Genomic DNA, 18256 nt, shown 5'->3' on the forward strand with positions numbered 1-18256 from the left:
TCTACTTCATTACACCAGACATTTATTATTATTATTATCATCCTTTTGTTATACCGTATTGTAATGTATTTGTGGAATGTATCCGCCTACGGTCTCAATAATCAATTTATTCTCATTCAATTACAAAGATTAACTTTGTAATTTGACATGTGGATTCGCTGTAGATTCCATTTATAATTTTTAGCAGATTTGTATATGGACTTGTACTTTTGTTGAAATGTAGGCTACCCATTCTACAAACTGTGAATACAAATGTCAATCAATCAGAGTTTGTTTGTGCGTCATACCACAACATAGAATATGCCTACAAGTTATTAAGAACGACAAAACAAACAAACAAACCTAGCCTATATATTACCTTTCTCCAATGTTTCTATGTTAGCTTTCTTAGTACATAATAAAATGTGCACAAATTATTTGCACATTAAGTTTCCGCTGGGTTTTAGGATTGTGAAAGACCCACAGAATATTTGTTTTAAATTGTTTAAACTTATTATCCGTATCATCCACACGGTTCTTGGCAAACTCTGTGCATCTGTCCAATACAGTATTATAGCCATGCAGGCATACACATTGTATTGTATTTGCTTGAACATTGAATTACTTTGAAACTCCTGTGAATCCAGGCGGTATCTGCTGAAGAAATGATGAAATCGGGCCACTCACCCCTGACCCACCGCCACCTGAAAGTGGATCGTGTTGTAGACCTTATCGAATTGTTATATTTAACCCTCCAAATGATTTTAGTTGTATGTCATTAAATGTTCAGATGAATTGAAAATGGAGGACCCTGATGAGATGTAAACAATTATTTTGTTTATTTTTCCTCGTATCAGGTTTTTTGTATTGACCTGTACTTTTGTTGAACTGTACCCATTCTACAAACTGAATAAAATGTTGAATCAATCGTTTGTTTGTGCTTTATAAAAATATAGAATACAATTAAACAAACACTAAAACAAACTGCCTATAGGCCTATGGATGTGATCAGTGTGGTAAACGCTTCCCTACAATGACCAACCTTAAAACCCACCAGAGAGTTCACACTGGAGAGAAACCCAAATAATGCCTTTTATTATTCAAATAATTTAGACTTTCACAAGGTTGTACACACTGGATTTAAACTGTTGACTCTTGTGTTCGAATTGTACTAATTTGAGCCACTGAAAATGTCCTGACCGCACACACACATGAATCCACATTATAACCAAGTGTAACATGTTGATCCATATGGTATTTTTTAAACAATTGTTTAAGGCTAAACTGTTACGCATTACATGTATATAAGCATGCTGATACTAGATTAATTGGATGGCGATTAAACAAATGTTTCCATGTATAGATGAATTGGTCCTTTGAGGTTTTTAAGGTTTATTATAAACCAGCAGTTCAATCGTTTGTCCGTGCTTTACAAAAAATATTATAGAATATCATTAATTGTTGTGTTACCCAACACTAAAACAAACTGCCTATGTATTTAGTTACGATGGATATTCAAAATGCAATTATGAAAGGTTGTTTTTTCTTCCTGTTTTGTTTTTCTTAGTAGGCTATATAATTAAAATGTACAAGGTTGATCTATAGCAGGGGTGTCAAACTCATTTTGGGGCAAGGGCCACATTGAGCGAAAGGTGACTTGATGAGGGCCACGGCCAGTTGCAGCTCACATGCGTTGACTTACACAGTTGTCACTTGGCTTTGTTTTCTAGACTGTTTATTGACATAAATTGACTTTATTTGTATTACAGTTGTAGGCTACAAGACGTTTGGTATGAGAGGTGGAAAATGTTTTTATCAAAAATATCCAAAATTGACATGTAGCCAAAATGAAATCTGACACTTTTCATCTCTTTGCTTTGACTATCGTGTGTAAGTAAACTATATTCCTCACTTGGTAAGTGAAATGAAACTCTACTGAGCTGTAACAACTATGGTTAGCCTCTCCATGTCCTGCTGCATCAGAGTGTGAGGAGAGAAATCCACAACAACTCAACTAGTAGTTGAATAGACTTAACGAGCCCATCAGTGACAACATTCCGCACCTGGGCAGAGACAAAGCAGTCTACAGCAGGGCCATTAGCGGGGCGGGTGGGGGAGGGGCTCACTCCTGCTTTGACTTTACTCACATTCACATAGACTATAGGATGTACTTATGTCCATACAACAATGTGTAGCAGGGGGGACTTTTGAGGGCATAATAATACAATATACTTAATGCCTACTATACTACGCCACATTTTTTTCCTCTTTAACAATAGAAAGCACAGGTGTGTGTGACCAAGGTTGAGCATGGAAATAAGACTCATTAAACTCCACATCATATAAACAATCCAAGACATACTATACCATACATTTGGCTGGCGTACCGGATGAGGAGCACAGCAGCATGGAATAAGGGCATTTCTACTTACTAATTCACCAGGCAGCCAGTATGCTGATACATTTCTACTTCTAAATTACATTTAGGAAAGCCATGCCTTCAAACTCTTGTCCTCCTCAGATACGCCAACCTTACAACAAGCTAGGGGATCCCCTGAATGAATGTAGCCCAGCCCTTTTAAAACCTGTCTGCCAATAAACCCCACCCTTAATTTGAAACAAGGAGCACCTGGCTGATGCTGCCATAGCAACAGGTCTACCTGGTTACAAATGTATTATAATTTGGATATAGTTTAGATTAATTAAATATGAAGCTACAAAGCAATATCACAGTAATACCAGTTTATTTCTAGAATGTTGCATAGAGTCAGTGAGGGGTGGCGCACATGCAGCAGTTTGTTACGTTGTATTTGGTGGCTGATGATTCTATTGTTCTCCTCTTTGGCCAATCAGTTAGTGGTTCCACCTCAGCCTCTCTAGTATAAGAACAGTGAGTGTGTAGTTGTCAGTTCTCCACAACTCCTCCAGGATAATCATTTCTGATCACATCTGACTGGACTTCAGCTGAAGATGAACTCTCTCGACCACAGCACAAACAATTCTGCTCAACAGGGAGGACCCAATGATCACCAACACCTCTGTAAGTTACTTACTGTGTTTATATGGAATAAGAAGGTACCATGTATTGTGTTCATTCGTTTTTGCTATATTCATTCTAGTAATGGTGTCCTCTAGTCTAAAACACATTTCCTTTGTCTTTGTTTCAAATGCAGTGTTGCATCATCAGTCTGGCTTCCCTGTTCTACCAGAGATGAATGAACAAAGAAGCTTGGCTACGCAAAAACACCACTGCTGTGATCAGTGTGGTAAACGCTTCCCTAAAATGTCCAAACTTAAAATACACCAGAGAATTCACACCGGAGAGAAACCCTATGGGTGTGATCAGTGTGGACAACACTTCTCTGACAAGTCCACCCTGAAAAGTCACCATAGAATTCATACTGGAGAGAAACCCTATCGATGTGATCAGTGTGGACAACACTTCTCTTACAAGGCCACCCTGAAAAGACACCAGATAATTCACACTGGAGAGAAACCCTATGGGTGCGATCAGTGTGGACAACACTTCTCTCAAATGTCCAGCCTTAAAAGCCACCAGAGAATTCACACTGGAGAGAAACCCTATGGGTGTGATCAGTGTGGACAACACTTCTCTCACATGTCCAGCCTTAAAAGCCACCAGATAATTCACACTGGAGAGAAAGCCTATGGATGTGATCAGTGTGGACAATGCTTCTCTAGAATGGACATCCTTAAAAAACACAAGAGAATTCACACTGGAGAAAAATCCTATGGATGTGATCAGTGTGGTAAACGCTTCCCTACAATGTCCAACCTTAAAAAACACCAGCGAATTCATACTGGGGAGAAACCATATGGATGTGATCAGTGCGGACAACACTTCTCTACAATGTCCAGCCTTAAAGGCCACCAGCAAATTCACACTGGAGAGAAACCCTATGGATGTGATCAGTGTGGGCAACACTTCTCTAAATTGTCCGGCCTTAAAACACACCAGAGAATTCATACAGGGGAGAAACCCTATGGCTGTGATCAGTGTGGACAACACTTCTCTCAAATGTCCAGCCTTAAAACACACCAGAGAATTCACACGGGAGAGAAACCCAAATAATTGTGATGTGTGGAAAAGCTTTTAGTAATTAAATCAATTCACAGGGTTGTACACACTGGATTTAAACAGGTCCCTTGTGGTCAGTGTGGAAGAATTTTACTAATTCAAGACAACAAAAACGTTATGAACTTATGAACGATGGATCTGTTTAGTGTGAACATTATGTCAAGAGCTTCATTAGAGCTGGTGAGAAACATCAGCAAATCCAAATAACCAAGTGTAGCATGATGATCCATATGGTATTTTTTTTAAATATTAGGAAGGCTGTTATAAACACATTACATGTATATGAGCATGCTTATTCTAGAGTAATAGGATGGTAATGACACTAATTTGTTGATTAATTGCAAGTAAACTTAACATACTGTGCAATTTAGTGGTACTTCTCATTCACTGAGTGAAAAATTATTATAGAACAGTATGCTGTTGTCTTGTGTAGCCTGTTAGACCAAATGTACAGTTCTGCCATTTTACAGATTCCCATTGCATCTAGTTTCTATATCTCTACTTCATTACACCAGACATTTATTATTATTATTATCATCCTTTTGTTATACCGTATTGTAATGTATTTGTGGAATGTATCCGCCTACGGTCTCAATAATCAATTTATTCTCATTCAATTACAAAGATTAACTTTGTAATTTGACATGTGGATTCGCTGTAGATTACATTTATAATTTTTAGCAGATTTGTATATGGACTTGTACTTTTGTTGAAATGTAGGCTACCCATTCTACAAACTGTGAATACAAATGTCAATCAATCAGAGTTTGTTTGTGCGTCATACCACAACATAGAATATGCCTACAAGTTATTAAGAACGACAAAACAAACAAACAAACCTAGCCTATTGTTACGGTCCTATGTGGCCCTACAGTGTTTTGGTCTGTGTATAATCTAATGTGAGTGTTTTCCAGTGCTGATGATGGATGGTGGGAGTGGCAGTGGAGATTGGAGGCGTGTCATGGAGATGGTGACACACCTGGGCCTCATCACCAACCAATATAAAAGGAGAGAGAGAACAGCCCACAAGTCTCTTTTGCCATTGTACCAAACACATGCTGCTGAGACCCTGTGCGTCTGTCTAGCCAATACTAGTCAGACAAAGTTGTTAAAAGTTAAACTCATAATAAACCACTGTCTAAGTATCCCAAGCCATTGGCCTGCGTGTACCACCACCAGGGAAGCTGTATAGGGTAAGGGTGTGCTGCTATTTCTTTTGTGCCCCAGTTTTGACTCATTGTTTACTGTTTAGTCAGGGAGCCTAGATTGTAATTTTCTTTTTGGTGTAGTATAGACTATTTCTTTTCTAGGTAGGGTTGGGGGGAGTTTTGTTTGTTGTTTTAGCCTTGGCCACCCTGACGACATAAACATACAGCTTGCCCTGTCTTGATTTGTGAAACCTTGTTCTCAAATAAATACACTTTTGCTTGAATGGGTTTGTGATCCTTGACAGCGCTCATATATTACTCCTTTGGAGCCAAGACCCCATATATGGTCGTAAGGTTCGTAATATATTTGGGGGCTCGTCCGGGATCAGCAGCAGGTGTAGTGGTGTATAGTACAATGGTAAAATGGCACTATTCGACTTGAAGTTGTTTCTAACCAACCCAACGTTAGAAAAGTTGAACAAGTGCAGGAAAGCCGACTTGAACATAATTGCTGACCATTTTGAGGTACAGGCAGCTCGTCCTCACCTTAAAGCTGAGCTAAGAGCCATTGTGTTTGCAGAGCTTGTTACTAATGGGCTCATTGTGTTGCCGCCGGTGCCTGGCTCTCCTCAAGTGGGGGAGGGTGATGTGGGTGGTGGGGCTGAACAAGCTCAGGTTGAACCTCCTCAGGTGGAGGGGGATGCTCAAAATGGGGCAGTATCACCCACGTCCTCTGTGGGTTCCTCTTTGGGGGGATCTAAGTTAGACGCAGCACGTTTAAAGGTGCGCTTAACTCGCCTTCGGCTGGAGGCCGAAGACAAAGTGCATGCTCGAAAAATGGACATGGACTTCAAGTTAGAGGTGCAGCGTATTGAGGCAGATACGGCTGTTAAAATGCGGAGGCTGGAACTAGAGGAAAAGCTTAGGATAGGCACAGGGGTCCCTAAAGTAGAACATGCACCACCAGTAGGGCCCCCTCCTGTTTCTCTGCAGTCCCCCGAGGTTCCTCCTCGTACCAAGCTGCCCTTTGCTCCAACTCTGACATTTGATGTGAGCAAACACATTGCTTTGGTACCTCCTTTCAGAGAAAGTGAGGTAGAATGCTATTTCAATGCTTTTGAGAGAATAGCTGCTGCCTTACAGTGGCCGCAGGATATCTGGCCGTTACTGCTGCAATGCAAACTAACTGGGAAAGCTCAGGAGGCTTGTGCAGCCCTTTCACTTGAAGACAGTTTGAAATATGGTGTTGTGAAAAGTGCTATACTCAGAACATACGAGTTAGTCCCAGAAGCCTATCGCCAGCGTTTCCGTGGCCAGAAGAAAACGGCTACACAGACATTTGTCGAGTTTGCAAGGGAAAAGAGTACTCTCTTTGATAGATGGTGCCTTGCAACCAAAACCTCAGAGTTCAGTACCTTAAGAGAGCTAATGCTACTGGAAGAGTTTAAGACTTGCATGCCAGAGCGTACCATGTTGTACTTAAATGAACAGAAGGTGACTACTCTACAGGAGGCAGCTGTGCTGGCTGATGAGTTTGCACTAACTCATAAGAGTGACTTTTCGGGGAAAAGGGATAATGCTCCCAAGCGTGAGCCTTATCAGAAAAATGATGATCCTCAGGTCACCCGCTCCAAGGGGTCCCCCACAAGTCCTAAGGGTGAGAGAAAGTGTTTCTTTTGCCTTAAAGTGGGCCATAGTGTTTCTGACTGCTATGCATTAAAGCGTAAGCAGGAGACACAGCAGAAGAAGCAACCAAAAGGTGTTGGTTTGATTAAAACTGTTCCCCCCGGTGGCCTCCAACTAGTTCCAGATAGGCCCATGGTTCCTGATGAGTGTTTCAAGCCATTCATTTTTGAAGGCCAGGTGTCTTTGACAGGGAAGGCAGAGGACCAACGGACTGTTAAGATATTGAGGGACACAGGTGGTTCACAGTCCTTTGTTCTGAGTGGTGTTCTACCCCTGAGTAGGGAATCCTCCTGTGGAGCAAGTACTATTGTACAAGGTATTGAGATGGGTTGTGTGCCAGCCCCACTTCATCATGTACATGTACAATCAGACTTGGTTACTGGGTTCTTCCGTGTTGCTGTGCGGAATTCGTTTCCTATCCCTGGTGTTGACTTCATAATGGGAAACGATATCGCTGGGGGTAAGGTGAGACCTGTCCCTGAAGTTGTATGCAACCCAGAACCTGATGCATTAGATGCATTGTCACAGACCTACCCAGAAGTGTTTTCAGTTTGTGTCCTCACTAGGGCACAGGCCCGCAAACAGGCAGAGGAAGGGGTAAATCTAGCCGACTCCATGTTTGCCTCTGCTCTTAGGGAAGACAAGGTGCATCTGGATAACACTAGCCTGTCAGTTGACTCTCCCCTCTCCAAGTTACCGGTCACACGTGAGTCCCTTATCAGTGCTCAGCAGGCCGATACAACCCTCTCAAAATGTTTTGCAGAGGCTGTTGAGGCAGCAGAGGTAAGAGGCAAGCGCCAGTCCTTTTACCTTGATGATCGGGTGCTAATGCGCAAATGGATCTCACGAAACATGCAGGGGTTGGGGGAGACAGACAATGACTGGGGCGTTGTGTATCAAGTTGTTGTTCCCACTGATTACAGACGACATGTGTTGGAGTTGGCCCATGACCATCCCTGGTCTGGACATTTGGGCATCACAAAAACCTATGATCGAATCCTAAGGCATTTCTTTTGGCCAGGTTTGAAAGCTGAGGTAACCCGTTACTGTAAGACCTGCAGCACCTGCCAAGTCACTGGGAAGCCTAACCAAGTGGTACCACCTGCCCCCCTCTGTCCCATACCTGCGGTAGGTGAGCCATTTGAACATGTGATCGTTGATTGTGTTGGCCCATTGCCCAAGACTAAGTCTGGAAATCAGTTCCTCCTGACCATAATGTGCGTGGCCACTCGTTTTCCAGAGGCTATCCCTCTAAGAACAATTACTGCCCAGACTATCACTAAGGCATTGATTAAGTTTTTCACTACGTTCGGCCTACCCAAAATCTGCCAAACTGATCGGGGAAGCAATTTCATGTCCAAGGTGTTTAGGCAGACCTTGCAGTCCCTGGGAATTAAACATGTGGTGTCAAGTGCATATCACCCTGAGTCGCAAGGTGCACTTGAGCGCTGGCACCAGACGCTAAAGTCAATGCTACGCAAATACTGTTTTGAAACAGAGAAGACTTGGGATGAGGGTTTACCCTTCTTACTGTTCGCTATTCGGGAGGCTAAACAGGAGTCTCTTGGGTTCAGCCCTGCTGAACTTGTTTTTGGGCACAGCGTCCGAGGCCCATTAAAGGTGTTAAAAGAACAGTTCATGTCCATGGGTCCCTCACCCAAAACTAATGTGTTGGATTTTGTCACTCAGTGTCGAGAGCGACTTCACCATGCTTGCTCCTTGGCAAAGGCTGCCCTCTCTACCAGCCAAGGGAAAATGAAACAGCGATATGACCGAAAAGCAGTTGAACGCAGTTTTCAACCAGGAGACCAGGTGTTAGTCCTGTTGCCCGTGCTTGGTTCTTCCCTTAGTGCACGGTTCTCAGGGCCATATACTGTGAAGAGTAAAGTGAGCAATACAGACTATGTAATTCACACTCCTGAACGTAAACGCAAGACACGGCTCTGTCATATTAACATGCTGAAACTGTTTCATTCTAGAGAGGAAACCAAGGACACTCCAGAGAAAAGTACTGAAGCTGCTGTCACCCCAGATGCCTCGGTTTCTCTAGCGTTGAGCCCAGTAGCACAGGTGGATGACGATGGCTTGAAACTGGGAAGCAAATCTCAACAATGTGGTAGGCTACCTAACTCTGAAATATTGTCAAAGCTAGACACATATTTGTCCTATCTTGCCGATGGTGAAAAGCAAGATGTTAAAGAGTTAATTTTGGCCTATCCTAGCCTTTTTGGGGATGTCCCCTCACGCACTACAGTGGTAGCGCATGATGTTAAGGTGGGTGATGCTGCCCCTATTAGACAGCAACCCTCTTGTGGGGGACCCACAAGAGGGTATAAACAGCTGACCCCACATTGTCCACACAAGGCACCCCTACCGTTGCCCTCTGGTCAAAAGGGAAATGATGAAGAAGGAAGTGGAATACTTGCTTGAAAATGGCTTGGCAAAACGTAGCCATAGTCCGTGGAGTTCTCCCTGTTTACTAACCCCTAAAGCAGATGGTTCTACACGTTTTTGCACAGATTACCGCAGGGTGAATGCTGTCACTGTGGCTGACTCTTTTCCTTTGCCCCGCATGGAAGATTGTGTGGACAATGTGGGGTCAGCTGTTTATATTACCAAGCTTGATCTGCTGAAAGGGTATTGGCAAGTGCCTCTCACCCCTCAGGCATCTGACATATCAGCCTTTGTTACCCCAGACCATTTCCTGCAGTACACAGTTATGCCTTTCGGGATGCGAAACGCACCAGCCACCTTTCAACGCTTAATGAATACGGTGCTTGGTGATGTCCCAAACTGTAATGTCTACTTGGATGACGTGGTACTGTACTCTTCTGTGTGGGAGGAGCATATGAGGTCATTGAGTATGGTCTTTGACCGTCTAGCAAAGGCATCCCTAACTCTCACCTTGGCAAAATGTGAGTTTGCCAAGGCAACTGTCACGTACCTGGGTAAACAGGTTGGCCATGGGCAGGTGCGCCCTGTCGATGCTAAGGTAGAAGCTATCCTTGCCTATCCCAGACCCACTACCAGGCGGGAACTTAAGCGTTTCCTAGGAATGGCCGGGTACTACAGATGTTTCTGCAAGAATTTTTCTGTAGTCGTTTCCCCCCTAACCAGACTAACTAGTCCTAAGCAACCCTTTGTGTGGACAGATGAGTGCCAACATGCCTTCGAGTGTGCGAAGTCTCTTCTCTGCAGTGCCCCAGTTCTGGCTGCGCCAGACTTCTCTCGACCATTCACGCTGGAGGTGGATGCCAGTGCTTCTGGAGCAGGAGCAGTCCTGCTGCAGGAGAGCACAGATGACATCAACCACCCAGTGTGTTACTACTCCGCCAAGTTCAAGAAGCACCAGCTGGGGTATTCAACAATAGAGAAGGAGACTCTGGCCATGCTGCTGGCACTCCAACACTTCGATGTTTATGTGGGTTCCAGCCCATCACCAGTGACGGTCTACACCGACCACAACCCACTGGTGTTCCTGGCCCGAATGTACAACCACAACCAACGATTGATGCGGTGGGCTCTGCTGGCACAGGACTACAATCTGGACATCCGACACAAGAAGGGGGCTGACAATGTAGTGGCCGACGCTCTGTCCCGCGAGTGGGGGTGAGATCAAATTCCATACATTAAAATCATGTGTTAACTGTTAATACTTGTTAATACTTTTTCAGTTATGGTTGAATAACCATTTACCCATTTAAGTTGAACATTGTAAAGTGTACATGTTTATTTTTATGGGAAGGGGTGTTACGGTCCTATGTGGCCCTACAGTGTTTTGGTCTGTGTATAATCTAATGTGAGTGTTTTCCAGTGCTGATGATGGATGGTGGGAGTGGCAGTGGAGATTGGAGGCGTGTCATGGAGATGGTGACACACCTGGGCCTCATCACCAACCAATATAAAAGGAGAGAGAGAACAGCCCACAAGTCTCTTTTGCCATTGTACCAAACACATGCTGCTGAGACCCTGTGCGTCTGTCTAGCCAATACTAGTCAGACAAAGTTGTTAAAAGTTAAACTCATAATAAACCACTGTCTAAGTATCCCAAGCCATTGGCCTGCGTGTACCACCACCAGGGAAGCTGTATAGGGTAAGGGTGTGCTGCTATTTCTTTTGTGCCCCAGTTTTGACTCATTGTTTACTGTTTAGTCAGGGAGCCTAGATTGTAATTTTCTTTTTGGTGTAGTATAGACTATTTCTTTTCTAGGTAGGGTTGGGGGGAGTTTTGTTTGTTGTTTTAGCCTTGGCCACCCTGACGACATAAACATACAGCTTGCCCTGTCTTGATTTGTGAAACCTTGTTCTCAAATAAATACACTTTTGCTTGAATGGGTTTGTGATCCTTGACAGCGCTCATATATTACTCCTTTGGAGCCAAGACCCCATATATGGTCGTAAGGTTCGTAATACCTATATATTACCTTTCTCCAATGTTTCTATGTTAGCTTTCTTAGTACATAATAAAATGTGCACAAATTATTTGCACATTAAGTTTCCGCTGGGTTTTAGGATTGTGAAAGACCCACAGAATATTTGTTTTAAATTGTTTAAACTTATTATCCGTATCATCCACACGGTTCTTGGCAAACTCTGTGCATCTGTCCAATACAGTATTATAGCCATGCAGGCATACACATTGTATTGTATTTGCTTGAACATTGAATTACTTTGAAACTCCTGTGAATCCAGGCGGTATCTGCTGAAGAAATGATGAAATCGGGCCACTCACCCCTGACCCACCGCCACCTGAAAGTGGATCGTGTTGTAGACCTTATCGAATTGTTATATTTAACCCTCCAAATGATTTTAGTTGTATGTCATTAAATGTTCAGATGAATTGAAAATGGAGGACCCTGATGAGATGTAAACAATTATTTTGTTTATTTTTCCTCGTATCAGGTTTTTTGTATTGACCTGTACTTTTGTTGAACTGTACCCATTCTACAAACTGAATAAAATGTTGAATCAATCGTTTGTTTGTGCTTTATAAAAATATAGAATACAATTAAACAAACACTAAAACAAACTGCCTATAGGCCTATGGATGTGATCAGTGTGGTAAACGCTTCCCTACAATGACCAACCTTAAAACCCACCAGAGAGTTCACACTGGAGAGAAACCCAAATAATGCCTTTTATTATTCAAATAATTTAGACTTTCACAAGGTTGTACACACTGGATTTAAACTGTTGACTCTTGTGTTCGAATTGTACTAATTTGAGCCACTGAAAATGTCCTGACCGCACACACACATGAATCCACATTATAACCAAGTGTAACATGTTGATCCATATGGTATTTTTTAAACAATTGTTTAAGGCTAAACTGTTACGCATTACATGTATATAAGCATGCTGATACTAGATTAATTGGATGGCGATTAAACAAATGTTTCCATGTATAGATGAATTGGTCCTTTGAGGTTTTTAAGGTTTATTATAAACCAGCAGTTCAATCGTTTGTCCGTGCTTTACAAAAAATATTATAGAATATCATTAATTGTTGTGTTACCCAACACTAAAACAAACTGCCTATGTATTTAGTTACGATGGATATTCAAAATGCAATTATGAAAGGTTGTTTTTTCTTCCTGTTTTGTTTTTCTTAGTAGGCTATATAATTAAAATGTACAAGGTTGATCTATAGCAGGGGTGTCAAACTCATTTTGGGGCAAGGGCCACATTGAGCGAAAGGTGACTTGATGAGGGCCACGGCCAGTTGCAGCTCACATGCGTTGACTTACACAGTTGTCACTTGGCTTTGTTTTCTAGACTGTTTATTGACATAAATTGACTTTATTTGTATTACAGTTGTAGGCTACAAGACGTTTGGTATGAGAGGTGGAAAATGTTTTTATCAAAAATATCCAAAATTGACATGTAGCCAAAATGAAATCTGACACTTTTCATCTCTTTGCTTTGACTATCGTGTGTAAGTAAACTATATTCCTCACTTGGTAAGTGAAATGAAACTCTACTGAGCTGTAACAACTATGGTTAGCCTCTCCATGTCCTGCTGCATCAGAGTGTGAGGAGAGAAATCCACAACAACTCAACTAGTAGTTGAATAGACTTAACGAGCCCATCAGTGACAACATTCCGCACCTGGGCAGAGACAAAGCAGTCTACAGCAGGGCCATTAGCGGGGCGGGTGGGGGAGGGGGAGTAGCAGCCCATTCCCACCCCAGCCGCGGACCCAGAGGTGTCGGCAATCAACACGGCCGCCATTGAGTTGGATCTGGCTGCAGACATTACCAGGTTCAACGGCGCCACCCCCCACATTCCACCGCCCTCCCCCATTCACACCTCAGCCACTGGACAAGACAATGGACCTGGTCATGACCAACTTTACTCAACTGCTGACATCAACTCAATCCTCAACAACAATGGTATTCACCTTTTTCATCTCAATATAAACAGCCTTTATTCCAAACTGGCCGAAATTAGAGAATTATTCCTTACCGGCAAGGCAAACATTTTGTGTTTTTCTGAGACCAAACTAGATGAATCCATCAGGGACGCTGAGATTGAAATTGAGAACTACTCAGTAGTCAGAAATGATAGAAACCGTATTGGTGGTGGTGTTTGCATGTATATCCACAAAGATACTGAATTCATTACCCGTACTGACTTACAGCATGTTGAAATTGAAACTGTGTGAGTTGAAATAATTTTCAAAAATGCGAAATCAGTACTAGTTGGCACAGTCTACAGACCTCCTGACCAGCAAGGCCTTTATGATATTCTTGAGGGATGCTTGGCTGAGGAGGAGGGTGCAGAGAAAATCCTGATGGGCGATCTGAATACAGATGTAGGCCTACAGCGTAAAGAGGCGCCTGTTTTCAGATAATTTAGTAGGTTTTGTGATCTGCATAGTATTAGCCAGCTTATTACCCAACCCACTAGAGTGTGTGTTTCTACTCAAACTGTCATTGATCTCATTCTGTCCTCGGACAAATCCAGAATCTCCAAGAAAGGGGTTATTGTATGTGGGCTTAGTGATCATTTTATGATATTCTGTACCCGCAAAATACAAAAACTTAAGACCGGCTGCCACAAAACAGTCATATCAAGGGACCTCAAAACCTACTCTAGTGAGGTCTTTAACCAAGTATTGGAGAGTATGGATTGGTCCGATGAGCTTAAAAGCACACTTGTCGAAGAAGCTTGGCTTGGCTTCAAAACCAAATATACATCAGTACTGAACAACATGGCTCCTTTGAGAACCACCAGGGGCAAAACCCGCTCGGAACCATGGATGAATTCGGACATACTGGCTGCAATGAAAGCCAGAGACAAAAGATGCTCTGAATTTCTAAAATGCAAGTCAAAGCTGGGTGGGGCTGGCTAAATCCGGCCCAAGGAGGAGATCTCAGAGGCGCCAGGGTCTGTGGTTAGTGTCTAAATTCCATAAACTAACTACTGGTAACCTGCAGCCTAAACGTACAAACTGTCGAGCTCAGCCAAGCACGGAGTAAGCGGCCGTGTTGGGACGCTGGGGAGACTGCGTCATCGGTGCTGATTTCGCTGTAGATTACAATGAAAGAATGTGGGGTTTGTTCATTGTTTAGCATTTGGAGGAAAAAATATTTAAATTTAGTTATGATTTTATATCTGTTTCCTGATTTGTACAAAGCACAATTACCTTGTTGGAACTATGATAATAATGTCTATATTCTATGCTTTGACTCTGACAGTGTCAGTTCTTTTAGATTTATGCTCACTCCTGCTTTGACTTTACTCACATTCACATAGACTATAGGATGTACTTATGTCCATACAACAATGTGTAGCAGGGGGGACTTTTGAGGGCATAATAATACAATATACTTAATGCCTACTATACTACGCCACATTTTTTTCCTCTTTAACAATAGAAAGCACAGGTGTGTGTGACCAAGGTTGAGCATGGAAATAAGACTCATTAAACTCCACATCATATAAACAATCCAAGACATACTATACCATACATTTGGCTGGCGTACCGGATGAGGAGCACAGCAGCATGGAATAAGGGCATTTCTACTTACTAATTCACCAGGCAGCCAGTATGCTGATACATTTCTACTTCTAAATTACATTTAGGAAAGCCATGCCTTCAAACTCTTGTCCTCCTCAGATACGCCAACCTTACAACAAGCTAGGGGATCCCCTGAATGAATGTAGCCCAGCCCTTTTAAAACCTGTCTGCCAATAAACCCCACCCTTAATTTGAAACAAGGAGCACCTGGCTGATGCTGCCATAGCAACAGGTCTACCTGGTTACAAATGTATTATAATTTGGATATAGTTTAGATTAATTCAATATGAAGCTACAAAGCAATATCACAGTAATACCAGTTTATTTCTAGAATGTTGCATAGAGTCAGTGAGGGGTGGCGCACATGCAGCAGTTTGTTACGTTGTAATTGGTGGCTGATGATTCTATTGTTCTCCTCTTTGGCCAATCAGTTAGTGGTTCCACCTCAGCCTCTCTAGTATAAGAACAGTGAGTGTGTAGTTGTCAGTTCTCCACAACTCCTCCAGGATAATCATTTCTGATCACATCTGACTGGACTTCAGCTGAAGATGAACTCTCTCGACCACAGCACAAACAATTCTGCTCAACAGGGAGGACCCAATGATCACCAACACCTCTGTAAGTTACTTACTGTGTTTATATGGAATAAGAAGGTACCATGTATTGTGTTCATTCGTTTTTGCTATATTCATTCTAGTAATGGTGTCCTCTAGTCTAAAACACATTTCCTTTGTCTTTGTTTCAAATGCAGTGTTGCATCATCAGTCTGGCTTCCCTGTTCTACCAGAGATGAATGAACAAAGAAGCTTGGCTACGCAAAAACACCACTGCTGTGATCAGTGTGGTAAACGCTTCCCTAAAATGTCCAAACTTAAAATACACCAGAGAATTCACACCGGAGAGAAACCCTATGGGTGTGATCAGTGTGGACAACACTTCTCTGACAAGTCCACCCTGAAAAGTCACCAAAGAATTCATACTGGAGAGAAACCCTATCGATGTGATCAGTGTGGACAACACTTCTCTTACAAGGCCACCCTGAAAAGACACCAGGGGCAAAACCCGCTCGGAACCATGGATGAATTCGGACATACTGGCTGCAATGAAAGCCAGAGACAAAAGATGCTCTGAATTTCTAAAATGCAAGTCAAAGCTAGCCAAGCGCTTCGACAGTGTTCGCCAAGCTCGTTTGAACAACCTAAATACCCAACGAATCAAGCTAAGAAACAGTGTAACTGCCATGACCAAATCAGCTAAAAGTAACTTCATCAATGATAAAGCACAGGAAAACAAAAACAATCCTCGTGAGCTCTGGAAGCTACTAAACAATCAACTATGCTGCGGTCAGAAACTAAAAACCAGGTTTTCAAACATAAACATCAAATCGGACAACACTCTCATCACTGACAACCTTGATGTGGCCAACTACTTGAATATCTTCTTTACAAACATAGCAACAACTCTGGTTAACAAACTGCCCTCCCACTCTGGGCTCTTTGGTGTAGAGCACATTACAACCTTCTACAGAAACCTAGGTGTTTGTAAAGACGATTTGTAAAGACGAAACTAGTTATGGTAACAACTGATGAGGTAATTAAGAAACTGAGTGCCCTCCAACCCCACAGGCCATGACAATATTCCCTCCAAATTTCTCAGAGACTCAGCCATCTCTATAGCTCCAATCATCACCCACATAGTAAACCTCTCCATCAAACAGGGACAGGTCCCCCAAGATTTCAAACTGGCCAAAGTAACCCCCTTGCACAAGAAAGGGAGTAAATTAGACCCCGGCAACTACCGCCCTATTTCTATTCTTAGCTCCATCTCGAAAGTGATGGAAAAAATAGTCTATGAACAGGTTGAAAAGTATCTTGCCACTAATAAATTAATGTACGAGTTCCAATCTGGCTTCAGAACGTCCCACTCCACTGACACATGCCTTCTCTATTTGAGCGACCACATCAAACATGAGGTGGATGCTGGCAAATACTGCGGCATGGTCATGCTGGACCTCCAAAAGGCTTTTGACACCGTGAACCACTCCATACTGGTTAACAAGCTAAAGGCAATTGGTTTCGATAGCACATCAGTGAGCTGGATGCAATCCTACCTGGAGGGGAGAGAACAGATGGTGGAGGTGAATGGAACACTGTCCCCCCCCCTCCCAGTGAGCTGTGGCGTTCCACAAGGGAGCATACTAGGACCCTTACTGTTCCTAATATATGTTAACGACATGTCTTCAGCTTGTGACTGCAACTTGTTCCTGTTCGCAGATGACTCGGCACTGCTAGTCTCGGACAGGAACAAACTGCAGGTTGAAAAGGCCCTCAGCTCTGAACTCGGTAGAATCTGCACCTGGCTCGCTGATAACAAACTATCTTTACACCTGGGAAAAACTGTTATCACACGTAAAGATGAAATTACCTACCTAGGTTCCATCCTGGAGGCTAATCTTTCCGGTGATAAAATGGCCACCAACGTAATCAAAAAGGTCAACCATAGAACAAGATTCCTTTACAGGATCTCCTCACTGGTCAACAAAAACACCTTGAAGACCTTAACAGGAGCCCTTGTACAGGGTTTCTTTGACTATGCATGCACCTCCTGGTACCACAGCACCTCAAAGGCCCTTAAAACCAGGCTCCAGACTTCCCAAAACAAACTGGTCAGGCTCCTACTTGACCTTGCCCCCCGAACCCACCTCACCCCTGCCCACTTCGACAGGCTGGAATGGCTTAGGGTCGACGACAGAGTACAGCATCTTGCAATGGGTCTGGTCCACAAGATTCGATACACCACCAAGATACCCATGTACCTGTCTAGATACTTCCTTAATGTTAACGAAGTCCACACCCACAACACCAGAGGGAGTGCAACGAACCATGTACAACCCAGATTCGGCACAAACAAGGGACTAAATTCTTTTCGCTCCTATGCCACCAAAATGTGGAACGCCCTACCAACTGTCATTAAGACATGCAAATCCCTTGACTCCTTCAAAACCGCTCTCAAAGGGCACCTACGGACGGCTGCAATTCGAAACTGGCCCCTGTAAAATCGGAATCCCTCAAACACGAACGCAAGGACAACACAAGAGACGGTCACGGCCACACAGCCAACTCAAGGTATGGCCACTGAGCCGACTTGGGGACCCAACGCAAGGACAACACAAGAGACGGTCACGGCCACACAGCCAACTCAAGGTACGGCCATGGAGCCGACTTGGGGACCGAACGCAGCTCCTCCAAGGAAAACAAACAAATTAACGGAGCTGAACGTGAATCCCCCCACCCCCCACTTTTTTTCCCTCACTGTATATGT

The 18256-nt window shown here is 43.1% G+C and overlaps 1 protein-coding gene across 1 annotated transcript; it reads left to right on the top strand.

Moving 5' to 3' along the window:
• Positions 1 to 5649: 5649 nt before the first annotated feature.
• Positions 5650 to 10525, top strand: LOC306926129 (uncharacterized protein; the record flags this gene model as incomplete). Its single annotated transcript, XM_079505389.1, has 2 exons — positions 5650 to 9212; positions 9277 to 10525. The coding sequence occupies 2 exons, from the start codon at positions 5650 to 5652 to the stop codon at positions 10523 to 10525; spliced, it is 4812 nt and encodes a 1603-aa protein (XP_079361515.1).
• Between the last annotated feature and the right edge of the window lie 7731 nt (positions 10526 to 18256).

Source organism: Electrona antarctica (assembly GCF_951216825.1).
Source record: "Electrona antarctica genome assembly, chromosome: 7".
Lineage (NCBI taxonomy): Eukaryota > Metazoa > Chordata > Actinopteri > Myctophiformes > Myctophidae > Electrona > Electrona antarctica.